Below are 18,117 nucleotides of genomic sequence, written 5' to 3' on the forward strand. Positions count from 1 at the left end.
CCCAGCAGGTTGAATGGAGCGTGCGCAGGGTGGGTGTGACAGCGATTGCAGGAAGCAGCGGAAGAGTCAGGGAACTAGAAGACTGAGTCAGACACTACCCAGTTTGAGAGCACACTTCTTAGCTGGAGTCAGGGAATAGAAGTAGAATGGAATTGAAGGGAGATGTTCAGTGCAGGTGAATTCCAGCCAATTGGAAAAACATCTTACAACTCTTGGCTTCTGAATGGCTGGGCTCTGTACGGTTTCCTCCCAGGCTGAGAGGGGTTAACACTGGCTGTCAGCTTGACAGCGCCTGGCATCCCCTAGGAGACCAACCTCTAGACATGACTGTGAGGGAGCTCCTGGATTAGGCTAACGGAAGTGGAAGGACGCTGACTGTGGCAGCACCGTTCTGTGACCGGGTCCCAGACTGAATAAAAGGGGGAAAGCAAACGAGACACCAGCTTCTCGACTGCAGATGCAATATGACCGGCTGCTGCAGCTCCTGTCCCCAAACCTTCCACACCATGATGCATCAGACCCTTGAACTCAGAGCTGTGGTGAACCTTCCCCTCCTCAAGTCACTTTCGTCCGGTTTTTTCTCACAGCAGCGAGAAAAGGAACGAACGCATCGTCTGATTCAAAGCCGTGTATTTTTGTACTGACTGTCACAAGGTCATTCGTCATTGTCTTAGCTTCCTGTCCTTTCTTTCTCTCCCTCATTCCTTGCAGTAGCTGGTGTTTTCTGCTCCTGAGTGCTGTATTTGGGGACAGGTTGATGAAATGGGAGATGGCCTCTGACAGTGAACTAAAGGGAAGTACATGGGCTGTGTCATAGAAGGTTCTGTCCTTAGGTTTGCCTCTGGTGCATTCTCCTATCCTCACTAATAACTAATTTTCAGGGTTTTGCTATTTCAAATCAGAATGAGCCAATTAATTGTTTTTAAGAGTTTGTGAATTTAAAATATTCATTATATTTTTAAATGAGCTTATTTTAATTATTGGTGCCCCTCAACACTCAGTTCTGTTTCTTTTGGCTTAAACTCTGCAGGTGTTTCACCAAAACCAACAGTCCCCTTCCTTTGGTCCCAGTGGTGGCCTCTTATCCTCAGGATGGTCTGGAAATGAAGCCCCTCAGTACCTTGAAGGTACCTGTGTGTCCAGCTTCCACAGTTCCTGATTGTGGCCAGTTACCTGAGGAGAGTACCAAGGACAGTGTGGCACCAACACCTACCCAGCATGCCTGCTGTCAGGACAATACAAGTGACATCAATTCTGATTCTGCGGAAGATACAGCAGAGTTCAGCAGAGGTACAGGGAGGCATTTTTACTCCTTAAGTTTCTGGTCTCCAGTGGGCTAAGAACTATATCAGCAAGTTTTCTGTGATCAGCTCACTGATTGCTTAGAAGACTGGGTGGGGATGTTGGGTACTTCCAGAAAAGATAAGGATGGATAAGAGATTCTTGGAAATTCTGTTATTACATCCTTCAGCCCACACTATTTATCCCATCCATGTACTAACCAAAGCTGGCCCTACTTAGCTTCTGGGATCAGATGAGATCATGCACATTCAGGATGATATAGCCGTAGATGGCTCAGGTTGCTAATCTCATTGCATTAGGGGATGTTATCCAAACAGGCTTGGACTCCTTAGTCCCAGAGCAGGAGACTTGGCGGGATAATGCACTTTGTGAGCATTAGCCCTGCTTTCCTTTGAGTCCCTATAGGAACGATAATCTTTCTTTAAGGTACTTTTTTAGGGGCTCTTAAGAGGATCACTTTAATCTCAATGACTTATATAGTAACTCAAGAGAATTGGGGGGTGTTTAATGTACTTTTCTTCCTCAGATTCAAACCAAACCTAAGTGAGACTTACTTCTGCGTGTTTCTTTATTATTCAACACACTGTTTTCAGAAACAGCTGTGTGAAGACCGTGTTAGTCTACAATGCACCCAATTCTCTGTGTTTTTCAGGAGAGGGCAGTGGCTGTTCGGGAGCAGAGGACAGAGTTTTAAGTTGGAACCCTCTTATTTTGTCGCCTGTCTTGGAGGACTGCACCGAGAAGACAGCATGCTCTCCTGGCCTTCCTCTAGATGGGCTGTCCGTGGTCCTTCAGCAAGCCCAAGAGACCTGAGGAAGCACACAAGCCTGGGGACAAACTGTGGGAAGGACATTAATTCAAATCAGAGAAAAATCATTATTTATTTTTTGTAGTAGTAATGTCATGAATGTATCTTAAGATGTGTGCCCTTTTATATTATTTATGCCTTAAGTATTCCCCTTTTCGTTTCTTCCTCCCACCTGTTTTATGTAGTTTTTAATCATCTGGACAGCAGAGGGATCATTCTGTGTTTTCTAGAACCTTCAATGGCAGCAGGAACTTGTGCTGGGTCCCATCTTCTGGCCTGTTCAGTTGTGGGCAGGAGGACTGCCCAAGCCATTTGAAGTCACTCCCAGATAGAAAACTGTCATTTATCCTGTCCTGTGTTATCAGACTTTCTGAGAACATTGAGAAATCAACTACAGTTGTGATCTTATGTTTATCATAGCAAACCCACCTGACAAATTTTATGACTGCCTTCCAGAAAAGTACTGATACTGACTTATTTTCTCTCTATAGCTGGGTACAAGTAATGCTCAGTCTTTTGGGTAGAAAATTAGCCCGTGTTATGAACATGGAAGCATGTAAGGTCTAGTTGGATTATTGCATTATGTAGAAAGGGAACCAGGTTCAGAAAGAAAATGAATGCCTTCATGATCCACTGCAAAATGGTCACCATGGGCTCTTTGCACTGTTTGCAAGGGTATGTACAAAGTCAGACTTTTAAAGTGATAGCTTGAAGAGAAGATGTCCTACACCTTAGGAAGAAAGAAGAGGGCTGAAGGGACCTATCTAAGTGAAGCTCTTTATTCTGTTCCATAGTGTGCGTAGTGCCACACCATTTGAAGATTGTCATTTTGTCATTCCCAACATGGGCAATATCCTGGAAGGTATGAGTGAGCATGTGTGAGTCAGCCTTTTGCCACTATAGCAAAATACAGTTGTAGGAGTTCCAGTTTGTGATCGAATGGACCTGTAGCTCGGGGCCTGTGCTGAGGGAACACGTTATGGTGGGCACGCATGGTGAAGCAAGATAGCTTCTACCCTAAGCCTGAGGCAAGGGGAGAAAGAGAAGAGGAGCAGGGTGTACAGATCCCCTCTGAGAACATGCCTCTAGATCTGAAACCTTCACACTCATCCCCTGCTCAAGACTATACCACCTCTTAAACATGCCACTGTGGGAACGAGGCCTTTAACACATAGGCCTTTGGAAAACAGTATCCACATTATAGCAGATGTCACGGAAGGCTAAACTTGAAGAAAAGGTTTAGGGACATTTTCTGACAGTTTTTCTGGCCGCCGTCATTGTGAACAGTAACTCAGTCTTTGGTCAGCAGGGTCTATGCATCACAGTTACTGTTTTCTGAGTGGCAAGAACCTTGCAGCTGCCTTTGGAAGGCTTTTCTCCATGTGTAAAACAGAAACCTCAGGCACTACAAATGCATTTCATAGCTTGAACCAGGCCCTGATGGATCACTGCTCTGTTTTTGAATGGTGTGTCCCTTGGGGAGAAAAAACCCAGAAAACTATTCTCTTTATGTGGGATCCAACAATTCCAGGATACGTCTTGTTTTAGTTTCCCACAAATTGCAGTGGAAGAGAATAAGATACTGTACTAATCAACTCTCTATAAATGTGTCAGTATTCCCTTACATGTCTTTGTATCTTTTATAAATAGACCTGTTAGTGGATATGTGCTGTTTCAGCAGGGCCACTGAGCAAGTTGTTCCTGGTAGAGTGCAGTGAACAGAATCCCGTAGCTGGGGAGTGGGGCTCCTGTAGAAGCAAGTTCTGTGATCTTGGGGTTCACAACTATAGCATAGGAGGTCTGCAGTTAGTTTTGGAGGCAGTCAGCTGCAGCTCTTGCATCTGTGACTAGCCAAGGACAGAGTCCTAGTACACATGACATAGAGACAGACTATGTGTTTTGCCAGTCGAGTTAGAACAGAGCTGCCTCGTCCTGGAGAGCAGGAAGCAGACATCTGTGAGCAGGTCACTGTGACTCATGAAGCGGAGGTGTGTTGGCATGAGCCTTAGGTCAGAAACTGCTTTTAAAGATTGAATTTGACATGGGGCTTGCCCATGATGAAGAGAAAATGACTTTACCTTTAGGGCAATCTCATTGTGGACTGCTTTATTTATGATAGTAACGCTGTTTTAAGTGTTATCCATTTTATTGTATTTTATTTATAAAAATGGCTTTATATATTGAGATATATAAATATAAATATAAATCTATATAATTGCCTTTATATTTAGGAGTTTGAGTTCTCCTTAGTGTGAATTTATCTGAACTTTCATGCCCTGCACAGTCACCAAAAGTGGTCCTAGCAAATGTGAGTTCCCCAGGAATTAAGAGGCCATAGGAAAATATGGGGGTGGCACACATTTGTGGAGGAACTGCTGTGTATTAGACTCCGTTTGTTAGTATTCTCTCATCCAGTCCCCACAACAAACAGAGCAGGCATGAATTCTCCCACTCACACATGAACTAGAGCCTGCACTGGAGCCCTTTACCTGGTCCATCGCCTGTGTTCCCAGTTACCTGCTTTCTGGAAGTGTTCCGGTTCACTCTCCATGGGACCGACCAGTCCAGAACGTGTGCTGTTGTCCACCCCTGCTGCGCTCTCTCTCTGCGAGGCTCCCGCTACAGCTAGTGGGGCTTCCCTCCATCCACCCTCATCCCAAACTGGCAGAGCAGAGCCAAGTCCTTCAGGAGTCTCTCATTGACATCCTGCCCTAGCCCTCACCCCCCTCCTCCCGTCTCCCTCCACCGTGGAGGTTTGATCTTTAACTGGCTCGGATGACCGTGAAGTTGGTAGGGCCTCTTCATGTTTTGGGTGACTGTTCAGCATTAAACTTACCCCAGTCCTAGTGAATCACGTTGCCACTCCCTGGTTGTGTTCTTCAGTTATGTGCTGACTCTGGTAATAGGTGCTGTACAGGGTACGGGCTAATTGCATTATTCTAAACTGTTGAAGTGATCTCATCGTCAAGGTTTTTGCAGGGTTCTCTTTGTATCAACTGAATCTCTGAAGACCAAGGCATCATATCATGCTGATCATGTCACTTCTCTCCACTAGCTTCAGCGCTACCAAGAGACTGTTTGGAATTGTCCTTTACCTGTATTGCTCACTCTTACAGCATTGACCCTGAGATGCATGTTTTGTACTATATTGAAAAATATGTTTTATTTTCCTTAAAGTTGTGATATTATGTTTGGAACTGTACATACTTTAAGTGATGTAGTTTTGACAGGTTTTATTTGGTTGATATGATTTTATATTAAAAGAGAATGCTGCTTTCACACAAAGTGGCCCTGTGGCGTGTGACTAGGGTGTGTAATGTCTTGTTTGGAGACTTCATAATCTCCACCTTGTTGCTTTGCAAATCCCCAGTGAATGCCCAAGGGCCTGACCACCTCTCCCTTGTCCTAACTGTTGGGATTGGGAGGGAGCAGGACCATGGGCAGCTGTTGGGGATAGTCAGGAGGATGGGGGAGAAGCGTGGTGGGAGGAAGCTCTTCCTCATAGTGTCTGTTACCGCAACCTCAGGATTCTTGGAGTGTGAACTCCAGGATGGAATGTAGCACCTTCCAAGAAACTTGCTTTACCACCTTGAATAGTGGAAGTGGTTCATCTTCCCTGACCAGAAAAACAACAGAATCCCTTCAGACGGGTGTGGCCGTTTTGTATTTCATTTCCCACACTTAAATAAACCATGTTTAACTCTTAGACCCCGTCAGTCCTGAGAGCTGTGAGGAAAGCTGAAACCCTTTTCTAATAAAGCCGAAGTGTGTGAGAACCAAAGAAGCTTGGGTTTCTGTCTGCTGTCAGGCGCCACTTTCCCTGTTGCTGGCAGATCAGCCCTGGCTCCGCAGCTGTTTTCTTCTCCTCTGAGTCCTCTGCAGAGGCAGCTCCAATTCTTCCAGTCAGCCAAACAAGCACTCGCTGTGTTTCACCCAGATTTCAGATGGGCACACACACACACACACACACACACACACACACACACACACACACACTCGGAGCCAGTGACTCACACTGGCAGCTATCTGAGTGTGACTTTGGAACAGCCTCCATTCTCTCTCGTCAGCCAGCTCCCCAAGGCCTGGCGGCGGGAGTGTTGCTGAATACCTCCGCTGGCACATATTCTCCGAATCTGACCACTGCAGGGTCAGCAATGCTCCTAAGCTGCATTTCAACAAAGGGAACACATAGCTAGGCACCTGCTTCTTCCTGCCGATAAAGCATGGCCCAAGCAACCAGCTCAGAAGTTTGTAATTGAAATAACTCTGCTAGACGTAGATGTAATCAAGTTAGGAAATTGCTCAATCCAGTGCCTCTCCGCACCTCTTCTAGAAAGAGCTTAGCTACCTCTTAGTTCAGAGACATTCCCTGTAGCATTCTCAGCTGCTCTCAGGTGCCTTCCATGTTGTCTCCGATTGGTTGTGTGTTTTCCTCTATCTGCCACAGGCTGGATCAGGGCTTCTTCGGTCATGTGAGGCGCTGCAGCTGGGCCATGTACCACTTTTCCAGTCTAGATATTGAGTCAGAAGTAGTATCTACGTGTTGGATGGGGAAGGGAGAGTTGCCTCCTTGGTTTTAGGACCAAAGTCTGACGGGCTCATTGCACCCTCCTTGCCTTCCCTCAGCCCGTTTGCACCTTCACTGAACTCCTGGTGTTGCAGTCACTGTGATGGTGACGTTCACTGGAGCATCGGTGGATTCGTGTACAGGGTCTGAACCTGAGGTGGCAGCTGCTGTTTCGGTACCTAGAAAGAGCCCAGGTGAGCAGAGAAGAGCAAGTGGGGGTGCCGAGGCCGCACTCAGAGGACAAGACAGACCACGTGCACGGAACCCAGCAGGGGTCTCTGTGCAGGTATTGGCACAGGTGGTACCTACCTGCCGGTGCCTCGGTGCCTTCCCTGGAGACCCTCTGTTGTTGCCTGTGCTCCCTGAGGTAGGTAAGGGAGAGAGGATTGTTAGAGGCATCTGCACCTCCCCAGCCTTCCTTTCCAATTCAGAAAAGTCCCGGTCCCATAAAGATAAGCTGTACACTCACATGGGAACAAGCAACCGACTGAGGCCTGTGGGAAGACATGAAAGATCGTAACTGGACCAGTGCAGTGTGGACCCCAGGAGAATGGCCCTCCCCTTCCTAGAGGGCTCCATGCAGTCTCGGGAACCTAAGGGGAATGGCCCCAGAGCTTGAGGCTGGCTGGGGTCTTGATCATCAAAGGATGACATCCAGCAAAGGAAGAGTCTAGATTCCTGTTTGGGTGGGTCTACACCTGGCCACCCTATGGTGTCAAGCGGCCATCCTTTCAGATTCGCACTCACAGGGCAAAGTGTGTGGGTGCCGGGCAGCATACTGGAACACCAACAGAGAGGCCACCAATGCCACCGCCATTCCTGTGCCTGCAGCACCCATTACAGCCGGGTAGACACTGAAGGCAGGGTCCACTAGGAGGCGAGAGCGTGCATTGTATTAATTAGCCCCATCAATGAACTTGGGTAACAGTGACTCATAGGGTACAGAGATGGGACCCTGCATATCCCAAGGGCTCTGCTGCCTATTGTGGGAGATCCAGGGCATGTGGAGTTCAGTTCTTTCCCCTCAAAAGAGGTGTCCTGGCTGCCTGGTGCTGATGGTTTGATTCCCAGCCAAATCCCCATTTCTGGCAGAAGATACATAAGGCTACTTATCTTGGCATATCAGGCCTGAAGGAACTAGGCCAAAAAAGAAATTCCCAGGACAGAGGGAGCGACAGGAAGCTGAGACCTCCTCTTCCTTGAGAGGTGAGACTGAGGCACAGAGTGGGCTCCTCTTAAATCCCCAACATCACATGCTTTCTCCAGCTTCTTCAGATTGAAACTGGATTAGGGGTCTGCTCCTATGCCTGGGGCCTCCTAAGCTGCCCAGAGAGAGAGAGATAGAGATAGTAAAGAGCAATAGGAAAGAAGGAATTGACGCATACATAGGCTAAGGGACCCGTCAGGATGGAAGCAAAGTACTGGAGCAGGGTACCCTGTGAAGGGGAGAATGGACCAGGTTTCAGTTCTTGGGGAGCGAGGAGGGGGGAGGCGAGTTCCTCCCTGCTGCCAGCCCAGCACCTGGTGTCTTCACCTCTGAAGGATGTCCTGCAGTGTGGTGATTCATAGCCAGGATGCGGAAGGCGTAAAGGACTCCTGGGTCCAGCCCTCCCAGACGCCGGTCCCTGCTCTCTGGCTCGATGTCACGAGCTGCTACCTCCCAAGCACCAGCTTCTGAGCTGGGGACGCTGGCCCTCTGCTGCACCAGAAAGCCCGTCAGGTTTCCAGGGCCGTAGACAGCCCACTGCAGCTGCACCTCTCTCCGTTGTCGCCTGTAGGTCAAGCGGCTGATGGTGACGTTGGGAGGGGCTGGATACCCTGGTGAGTGAAGAAGGGGATATGTGCAGGCATCTGCCTAGCAACAGCTATGTGGCTTTCTCCTGTGGACAGTCTGCAGAGAGGAGAGATGTATCCCTGAGCATCTGTAATCTCCATTTTCTCATTGATAAAATGAGGGAGTGTGGAGTTCTATGTGCCCATATTTAAGAATCCACCACATTCATATTCCCCTAACCAATCTGGTCATGCTCTAGAAGGTGCCTAAATTTTGGAGAAGGTAATTTTCAAAGCTTTCTGTAAAGCCCTCTGCAGCTATTGGTCACCTATGTCCCTTGCCATAGGAACACACACATCCTTTACACTCACTCAGGACCTCCAGCAGCACACTCTGGCTGCTATTGCCCAAGGCGTTGCGGGCCACACATTGGTAAGTGCCCCTGTGGTGTACTGGGTCAGCATCTCGGACTTGAAGGCGCAGGTGGGTACCCTCAGGGTGTAGCATGAATCCATAAGTACTCTGTTCCAACGGCTGTTGCTGGGGTCCTAGCCAAAGAAGCTGAGCAGGTGGTGTGCCCTGCTGGAGAGCACAGCCCAGCCAGGCCTCTTCTCCCTCCAGCACGGACACTCTGGGTTTAGCCACTGCCAGCTGCGGGGCTTCTGAAGAGACAGAAAAGGGGATGCTGAAAAAGCGTCTGCCCCCAGCTGTCGGGAAGATGCTAGTTTGAGAGAATAGAGAAGGCAGCTCTTCCTGGACCACTCAGCCCTCCTGTTCAGGCTTCTGATGTGGTCCACTCCAGGGTCTACTGGTCATTGCAGTGTGCCTGTACGATCCTCTACCTTCCCATCCCAGCCTCTGTTACTTTAGGCAGGGGTGATACTTACTCTCCGCCCCCCCCCACCCCAGCACCGGAGCACCTAGCAGGGGCCGTCTTCCTGCAGCAGCCTGCCATCTCCCTGCTGACATGGTGCAGGGCCACGGAAGTTATTCGGCTTCTGAAGGCCCCTGACAGGCAGGTGCCAACGGATCTCTTGCATAGAATTTCTGAGACTGAGTAATTGGGAAAGAAAGACTTTGAGTTGATCTCCTTAAAGCCCCCTAAAGCTTGCTAGTCTCAGAGACTTTGGAGAGCAAGTGGGGAATCATTTTGTGAGACCTGTTGCATGCAATGGCTCCTGTTTGTTTTCCCTGCATTTTTTACGTCTTTCAGTATTGAACTCTTTTCTTTTCAGTTGTTCATAGACTGGGAAGGAGTGGGCGGAGACAAAAGGGGGAATCAAACCATGGATAAAACAAGGGACACAGGTAGAGAGATCTTTGATACCTGAAACACTGAATGCCCAAGAACATGGTCAGGCACCTCCCTTATGCAAATGATAAAATGAGAAATGCAGTCAGCGTCCCCACACCATCTAGATCAGTGCTGCCCAATGTTGCCCAATGCCAAACCGTAGCCAGCAGCCGCATGTGTCCACTGAGCACTTGAAACGAGGCCAGGATGCATTGAGAGGTAAATTACAGGTCCGCTGCATTTTCAAGGGAGTGTGAAAGATGCTAAACGGCTCTAAATAACATTATTATATTGGAATGAATTTTAAATATATGAAATGTTTTACCTCTTACTTTTTTTAATGTGGCAACTAAAATTATATATAGCTCACATTATATTTTTATTGGACAACGCTGACCTTGACCAAGCTCTCTCATTTTATGGATTGAAAAGGGGGGCTGGCAAAATGGCTCTGTGCAAAGGAGCTTGCCATCAAGCCTCAGAACCTGAGTTCACATGGAATCCCCAGAATCCACATGGGAGAGGGAGAGCATTGACCCCACACATTGTCCTCTGGCTTCCACAGGCACAGAGTGGCAAGGGTATATATACACACATAGACACACACAGACACAGACAGACAGACAGACAGACACACACACACACACACACACACACACACACACGCACACACACACACGTAAATCGTTTGAGCTCCTAGAGAGAAAGTGAATCATTCTGTCTTTTAACTCACTTCCCAGCCCAACACTGCCCCCCTCCAGAGCCCCTAATCCTGGTTCCCCTGCCCAAATCCCACAACCATGACCAGTCCCTGCTCACCTAGCCTTAGCTGGCAGTGGGAGCCGGGGGCCTTGAGTGGGTGAGAGCCTTGGCAGGTGAACTCTCTGCCTGCCAGGTCACTCTGAGCCTGTAGGAGGTAGACTGCTGGAGAGGAGCTTGGGTCACCTAGGGACTGCTGATGTCCATCCAGCCAGCTCAGCATTGCAGGAGGTTCACCTCCAGGCCACTCACAGCTCAGCATGATGAACTGGTCACCTACTGTGGCTGTGGTCCAACAAGTGGGGCTCCCGGGAGGTTCCCCTGGAAAGGAGTGATAGGATCAGTGTGGCCTTGTGGGAAGAGGACGGGCCTGGCAGGCCCACCTTTCCCTCCACTCAAACTCATTCTTCATCATTTATCCAGGGCTGACCATGTGACAGTACAAAGGGGAACAGATGCTAAGCAGCTATTATATAAGTTGGTGAGTACTAGGTACTAGGTAGAAAACAGTCTGGAGCCCTGGAGGTTAGGGAATGGGCTTTGAAAACAGAATCCCATTGTAACCCTGTCATGAACACAAAAGAGAGCTTTGAAGTCTATTTCCAGATCAACATGTCATAGGCAGAAGCAGACTGTAAGAGTGAGGGTATCACGGGCCAAAGCTCTGGGCAGACTGAGGAGGGCAGAGTACATGACGGACAGGAAGCTGAGAACTGAATGTTACCATCTCCATGTTTCCTGAAATGCCTGGGAGCCAGAGATCCAGAGATTAATCCCAGGCCCCCGGTCCTTCTAGATATCCCCTGATTCATACCCACACTGCCTGGAACTAACACCACCAGGGGTCCGGGTGTTACCTGTGTCTACTTACAGAGAGTGACTGTACAGAGGATGGGCGTAGCCAAGGTTGGGTGCTGTCCTATGCAGGTGAAGATGCTGCCGTTCGGAAGTCCGGTGGCTGTATAACTCCAGGTGACATTGCTGGGCGCAGTCGGGCCATTCCCTTGGGGCCCTTCCCAATGAAGTTGGGCCTTTGGGAAACCCCCAGGCCAGGAGCATAAGAGAGCCACAGCCCCAAGGGTGGGGAGCACAGCACAGGAGGGCTGCCCCTTGGGGGGATCTAGGCAGAGAGGTAAGTGAGAAGGAGCTGAAGCAGCTCCCTGCCAGTGCCCAGCAGGCCTGGCCCAGGTGGGGGCATGGAGAACTGGTGTGACAAAGGAGAAGGAAATGGACAAGAGGGGGTTGGTCAAGGGACAGGAGGTTAAGGGGTAGGCAGTTCAGAGCTCCTGTGGGATGCCATGTTTGCCCCTGGGAATCTTGCCTGTCACTGTAGTACCCTTCTCTGGGCCTCAGTCCAGGCCTTGGGACCATGGGAGTAATGCCCTTGGGTGTCTAGGAATTTCCCCTCTCTCAGCCTCTTCCCATGGTTCTCCAGACATGCCTTCCCCCCCTCCAACAACTTTGACACCATGTCCCCCAGGGTGGCTGTGGGCAGCCTGAGCATAGGCCTGGGTAAGCTCCAGATTTGGGTACCCTCCCCACCCAACACTCACAGTAGATGGTGAGCTGGACAGTGGTCTGGGTGTGGGTATCTAGGTGGCTGTTGTGGGCCAGGCAGGTGTACAGTCCTGTGTGGGTGCGGCCAGCACTGGCAATGAGGTAGGTGGGCCCAGTGTGGACCTGAGCGTCATCACGGAACCACACATAGTGACTAGGAGGATTGGATGCAGCCAGGCAGCTCAAGGTCACCTCCTCCCTCTCACTGGCCCAGAACCCATCCTCAGCGAATCCCAGTGGCTCCACAGTGATCACAGGCTTGTCTGGACCATCTGGGGGACAAGGAAGGCCCATCACATCACACCTCTCCACCTTTTCATTCACTCACGGTGTTGTTACTGATTCTCTTCACCCATCCCGGGAGCACGTAGTACACACTGGCTGTCTGTAAGCCCTGTCTGTGCTGGAGCCTCCAGTAACTCAGACACTGGGAGAATGGGTCATAGACACAGTGCGGTGCAGAGCAGACAAGGCTGCTGGAGGGTGGAGCCTCATTGTGGGAACTGAGTTTGGACTACAGGGTTGGGCTGAAGCAATGGGCCTACGAGGCAGATGAGAGATTGGGTGACCAGCTTGCTCTAGGTGTCTGGGGCTGAGGGATTTCCTGAGGAATGGTTGGCCACTCCAGACTCCAAAAGGAAGAAAACATGGAGGGACAGCGTTCTGAACATAAACCCTACAGCCAGTGCTATTCGTTCACTGAGTGCCTGCCTTCCCCTCTCCTGTTTTCCAAAATTGGGATCTCCACTCCCAATTTTGAACAGATCTCTCTAGACCACCACTCTGGGGCCACTGTGTGGATTTAAATTTCTGATAATCAAATCTTAGCAAAAATAACCAAATTCAATCAAACAAACCACACAGCAGTTTTTACTTTAATATTTACGTTATCCAGTTATATCTAGAACATAATTTCAATAGCTATTTAATTTAAAAGTTAGTGCTGTGCTATTTTATGTTTTCTCACTTCAAGTAGGTTTCCAAAATCACGGATGCATTCTACCATGATTAGCAGAGCTCAAACTGGTCATATTCTCAAGTGATCAGAGGCACACGTGTGACCACCGTAATGGGCACTGGAGTAGCTTTCTCTTCCTTAAGGCTTCCCTTTCTGGTTTCTGACTGGCAGCTGTCAGGCTCAAACTTTGGACCAGCCTGCTGCCGTCTGTGCTCTATGGCCCTTCTCCCTGCTCCCCCAGGGGTCGGCTGATCAGTTAGAGCCCCCCACACTCGACACAAAGACCAAAGTTTCAGGCCATTCCCCAAGTTGTAAGTAAGATCATGAATGCAAATAGATGCCCCTTTTCCTGGAAAAACAAATTCATAACCTTCAAAAGTTTAAAAACCTTGATATGAGAGACATATTTGGCCCTGATGGAAAAACTAATGTTTGCCTTTTGGAGTCTCTGGAGGGCTGGAGCACTCTGGGGAAAGAATTTGGGAAGCTCTGACATGGGGCCAGAGGGGGCAGCCGGTGTCCCAAGTTCAACTTACAGATGACATCTAGGAAGGCTCCATCACTGCTCAGCTGGTTGACTGCATTGCTGACACTACACCTGTACCAGCCCAGGTGGGTCCGGTTGACTGGATCTAGCTGGAGCCTTGGCTCGGAAAGACCCACCAGGACCTCCTCAGGGGCTTGGGGTGTGCGATGGTGCCAGGAGAAGGTCAATGGCTCTGTGCCCTCCCTCACAGCACATGCGGCCCCCACGGAGACTCCTTCTTTTGGGGATGGGTCACTCAGGTGCACCCGAGGCTTGGACACAGGCACTACCAGAGAAAGAGAAGCCATGGGTTTGTTACACAGACCATTGTCCAATGGCCCTTGCCCTGCTGTCCATGGGCTTTGTCTGGTCGCTTGATTTGGAACATCCCTGCCTCCAAATCCCAGGTTTCCTCACTCCCAGAAAGAGTCATTAAATTTGGGATTCACCACATGCAAAGAAGTGCATGCGTAGAGATACAAAGCAGCTGGTAGGTCAGCTGAAGGCTGGCAACCCCAGACTTGGTGCCTCACCCAGCACGGCCAGTGTGAGATACAAGTAGGTGGTGTGGATCTGGCCACCGGACACAAGCAGGGTCTGGCACAGGAAGTGGCCCCGGGCACCCTCTCGGAGCTCCTCTATCACCAGGCTGCTGTTCCTTAGACTCACGACACCCAGAGCTGTCGCCCAGGACTCCACCCTCGAAGAGGCTCCGTTGGTGACTGCCACAGGCTGAAGAACCAGGGAACCCAGTGGAGTGAAGCTCCAGAGGACTGCCATTGCGGCAGGCCCAGGGCGGCAGTCTAGCTCCACAGAGCTGCCCCGCACTCCTTGGGTAGACAAGGCCTTCTCCCCAGGGGTGTTGGAGGTTGAGTGGGCTTGGTCTGGGGACACAAGAGACAACCATGATGTCTGTGTTGCCCTAGATTTCAGGGGGCACTCTACCCCATTGCCTGAAGCCTGTTTCTTGCTTTGCAGGCCCATGGAGCCTCAATGAGACTGAGGGGCTATTTATGGGGCTAGTGGGCAAGAGACAGTCCCCGAGGGAGCCTGTGGGCTTCCCTGTTTAGATGCTTGGAAGGGAGCTTAACTGACATAGAAGGGCGTCCTAGAATCCTCCCTCCTACCTCCCTGCCAGCCCGCCTGCCCTCTCATCCATCCATCAAACCATCTGCTAGAAATACAAGTTCATGGGCTCCACCTCAGCCTAATGATTAGGAATCCCATAGTTTGAAAAGGGATCAGGGACCAGGAGTCTGTTTGTTTGTTTGTTTAAAGATTTATTGTATTTGTGTGTGTGCACACATGTCTATGTGAGTATATGTGCACTTGTGTGTTTGCAGATGCGTATGCAGGAACCAGAAGAAGGTATTGGATCCCTCAGAGCTGGAGAGACAGGTGTTTGCAGAAATGCCCAGTTTGTTACATGGGCCCCGGGATCCAAGCCAGGCTCCTCATGATCACTTAACCAGCAACCTGTTTCTCCATCTCCAAGACAGGGTTTTCAACAAGCATCCAGAGGTCAGTATGATTAGATGGATAAAATGACAATCCTGGGGACACAAGAGAGCTATACAGGGTCTGGAAGTTTCTGGGTAAGTGTGGTGGTATTGTGTTCCCCAAAATATTGTGTACCTTAATAAACTTATCTGGGGTCAGAGAACAGAAAAGCCACAAGATACTTAGGCTAGAAAATGTTAGCACACGCCTTTAATCTTAGCATTCCAGAGACAGAAATCCCTCTGGATCTCTGTGAGTCCAAGGCCGCATTGGAAACAGCCAGGCATGGTGACTCACGCCTTTAATCCCAGAAAGCAGCCTTTAATCCCAGGGAGTGGTAGTAGAAAGCAGAAAGGTTTATAAGGCGTGAGGACCAGAAACTAGAAGCATTTGGTCTGGTTAAGCATTTTGGCTGGTTAAGCTTTTAGGTTTTGAGCAGCACAGTTCAGCTGAGAGCCATTCGGATATGAGGACACAGAGGCTTCCAGTCTGAGGAAACAAGACCAGCTGAGAAGTTGGCCAGGTGAGGTTAGCTGTGGCTTGTTCTGTCTCTCTGATCTTCCAGTGTACACCCCAATACCTGGCTCACATTTGATTTTATTAATAAGAACATTTAAGATTCATGCTACAGGTAAAGGATTCCAGACTAGGACTCTAGTTTCCTCAGATCCTATTGTGGCCCAGGGAAAAGGAGAGCAGCTTTTACCAGTCCACCCAGCTCCATCAATTGTCAACTAATAATGGAGCAGCACATTACATATTATAGTTAGTGCATGCTAATTAAATGTCTAGCAGATGGATGGTGAATGGACACCATTAAATGACCATGCGTGTGCAAAAGGGGAAGAAATAATGGGGTGTGAGAAGGGGATGGAAGAGAGTCCGAGTGTCACTCACCTGAGGCCCCTGGGTGCAGTAGGCAGAACAGCAGCAGCAGCTGGCAGCGGAATGGTCTGTGATGGGCACGCAGACCCACCATGGCCCCATCAGGGCACCCGAGGCTCCTGCCTAACTAAGAGAGAGTCTCTCTCTTCCAGGACACAGGAGTCCTGGGAGGATGGGGATCAGGCTCAGGTTGCCAACCTCAGCCCTCCTGATCCTCCTGCTCGCTCCTATTACCCTCACTGCCCCGATAACTCATGAATTATTCACCTGATAATTCACTCTATCCATAGTGCAAGGTGAGGGAGGGACAGGCGTGGCTGAGAGGACCATGGCCTCTGCCCTTCCAACCGAATGGTATCGGAGTGTCACTGAACGTGGTGGAATAAGGCCTCTAGCCTCAAAACCCACTCAATGCTTGATACTGGGCTTCCGAGGAAGGGCACCTAAGGTTTACTACATCGATGAATGGCCTCCATCCCTTCTTGGGGTGTCCCCATATTCTGCGGGAAGCTAGAGGTGGAGGAGGAGGAGTCAAACACAGTGAAGGACTATGGGATTTCAGGAAATTTCTGGCTTCTTGGAACTTTGGTAACTTCATAGATAAATGGGGTTACACTCTAAGTTATAACATATTGTATACATGACATGAAATTTATATTAGTGTGTGGTGGACATTTGGATGTTAGTAATGTCCTGTCTCTTGAGTTGGGTAGGGCCACAGTTATTAAGCCTTAAAATTTTGTGTACCTTATGTTTGATATGATTCATACATGCGTACATGAGAACATGTACACATATACAGGTGAGCACTGCCTGGCATGCAGTAGGTGCACCATTTGTGCTCCTAGCTGGATTTAACTGACGAAGTCTGGCGTCTAGAGCTGGAGCAGAGTTCAGCATTTTGTTTTGTTCTCCAGGGTTCTCTGATTCCTCCCTCATCTTGTGTGTCTCCTATCATATCCTGCTACCCTCATGGTGTTTGAATGACAGTCTGAGATGGGGTCAGATTTTTCCATCCCCTGTGGCAAGGTTGAGGGGAGGGTGAGATTCCTGGACCCCAGTGAGAAGGGAGATCTGATGTCTGGTGTCAGGTTCTGGTGACAGGATCACTGTCAGAGGCAAGTGCTAGGCAGGCTCTTCCTAGGTCCAGAGATGCTCTGACCCTTGTCATTTTGCCCTAGGACAACAGCCCTATGAACAGACCCTGTCTCTTTCTCCCCTAACCCCTGGCCAAGGTCTCCTATCCCCCATCCCCTCAGCTCATGGGGTGGAGAACAGACTGGTGGGTGGCCCTTGAAGCTCTGATTCCAACTATGTAGTGAGGATAGGTGTGCCCGAATCTAGAGACCAGTTCCTATGGATCACTGTTTTGACCTCCATGTTTCTCAAAGCAGGAATCTTTAGAACCTCATTAGATGCTGGAGAGATTGCTCAGTGGTTAAGCACTTACCATGCAAGCCTGAGAACTGCAGTTTGGATCCACAGAACCCATGTAAATGCCATGTGGGCATGGCAGCCCATCTGTAATTCCAACCTCAGAAGGCAGAGACAGGGGATCCCCAGTTTGATAGAGAGTTCTGCCTCACTGAATCAAGTTGAAGACCTCAGGCCTCCAATTGCACAGGTATTGCCCCCTACCTGTGTGCTCCCACAAATGCAAACATATATGCACACATGCAACCAACACGGAAAAAGAAACACACTTAGATTTGGGGGCATAGAGTGGAGGACCTTGAACTGCCTTCCACCTCAAGGTATGCAGTAGCCTGTCTCTGGGGAGGATGTAGAGCCGGGCCAACGTGAACTAAGAAACTTTTACAGCATGCTCCTGTCTGTCTGTTCTGCACCAGAAGTTACTCTGTGCTGCCTGCAGAATTAGCGCCTGTATCTCTTTCTGATCTAGGTGCAGCAGGATCACAGAAGATTCAGGTGGGCTTCTCAGCTCACACATTTTTTTTTAAGTAAGGGACACCCAAGGAAAGGAAGTCAGGGAAAAAGACCTATTCATCAGTTTTCCCCAGGGAAATAGAACCAACAGGATGTGTGGGTATATATAGCAAGAGATTTTTTTTTTATTTTACTTTAACTTTTTGTTGTGCTGAGTCTTACACATGCTAGGCAATCACCTGACCACTGAACCACACCCAAGCCCCTTAGGAAGAGGTGTGTTATAAGGACCCAGTTCAT

General features: G+C 49.3%; 2 protein-coding genes across 2 annotated transcripts in view; one reads left to right on the forward strand and one right to left on the reverse strand.

Moving 5' to 3' along the window:
- Positions 1-5,624, forward strand: part of Cdon (cell adhesion associated, oncogene regulated) — a 92,807-nt gene extending 87,183 nt beyond the window's left edge. Inside the window, exons 19-20 of the mRNA XM_059267605.1 lie at positions 1,031-1,290; positions 1,955-5,624. Coding sequence (XP_059123588.1) covers positions 1,031-1,290; positions 1,955-2,115 — 421 coding nt within the window. The 3' untranslated portion in view covers positions 2,116-5,624. The remainder of the gene's footprint in view (positions 1-1,030; positions 1,291-1,954) is intronic.
- A 1,125-nt stretch (positions 5,625-6,749) lies between these two features.
- Vsig10l2 (V-set and immunoglobulin domain containing 10 like 2) lies at positions 6,750-16,024 on the reverse strand. The gene is made up of 12 exons (XM_059267246.1): positions 15,943-16,024; positions 14,079-14,429; positions 13,556-13,831; positions 12,058-12,333; positions 11,376-11,624; positions 10,565-10,825; positions 8,823-9,113; positions 8,199-8,495; positions 7,425-7,547; positions 7,147-7,171; positions 6,987-7,039; positions 6,750-6,856 (listed from the first exon to the last, which is right to left on the reverse strand). Exons 1-12 carry the CDS (start codon positions 16,022-16,024, stop codon positions 6,750-6,752), a joined length of 2,391 nt encoding a protein of 796 aa, XP_059123229.1.
- Positions 16,025-18,117: the final 2,093 nt, after the last annotated feature.

This window comes from Peromyscus eremicus, chromosome 7, assembly GCF_949786415.1.
Source record: "Peromyscus eremicus chromosome 7, PerEre_H2_v1, whole genome shotgun sequence".
Taxonomy (NCBI): domain Eukaryota; kingdom Metazoa; phylum Chordata; class Mammalia; order Rodentia; family Cricetidae; genus Peromyscus; species Peromyscus eremicus.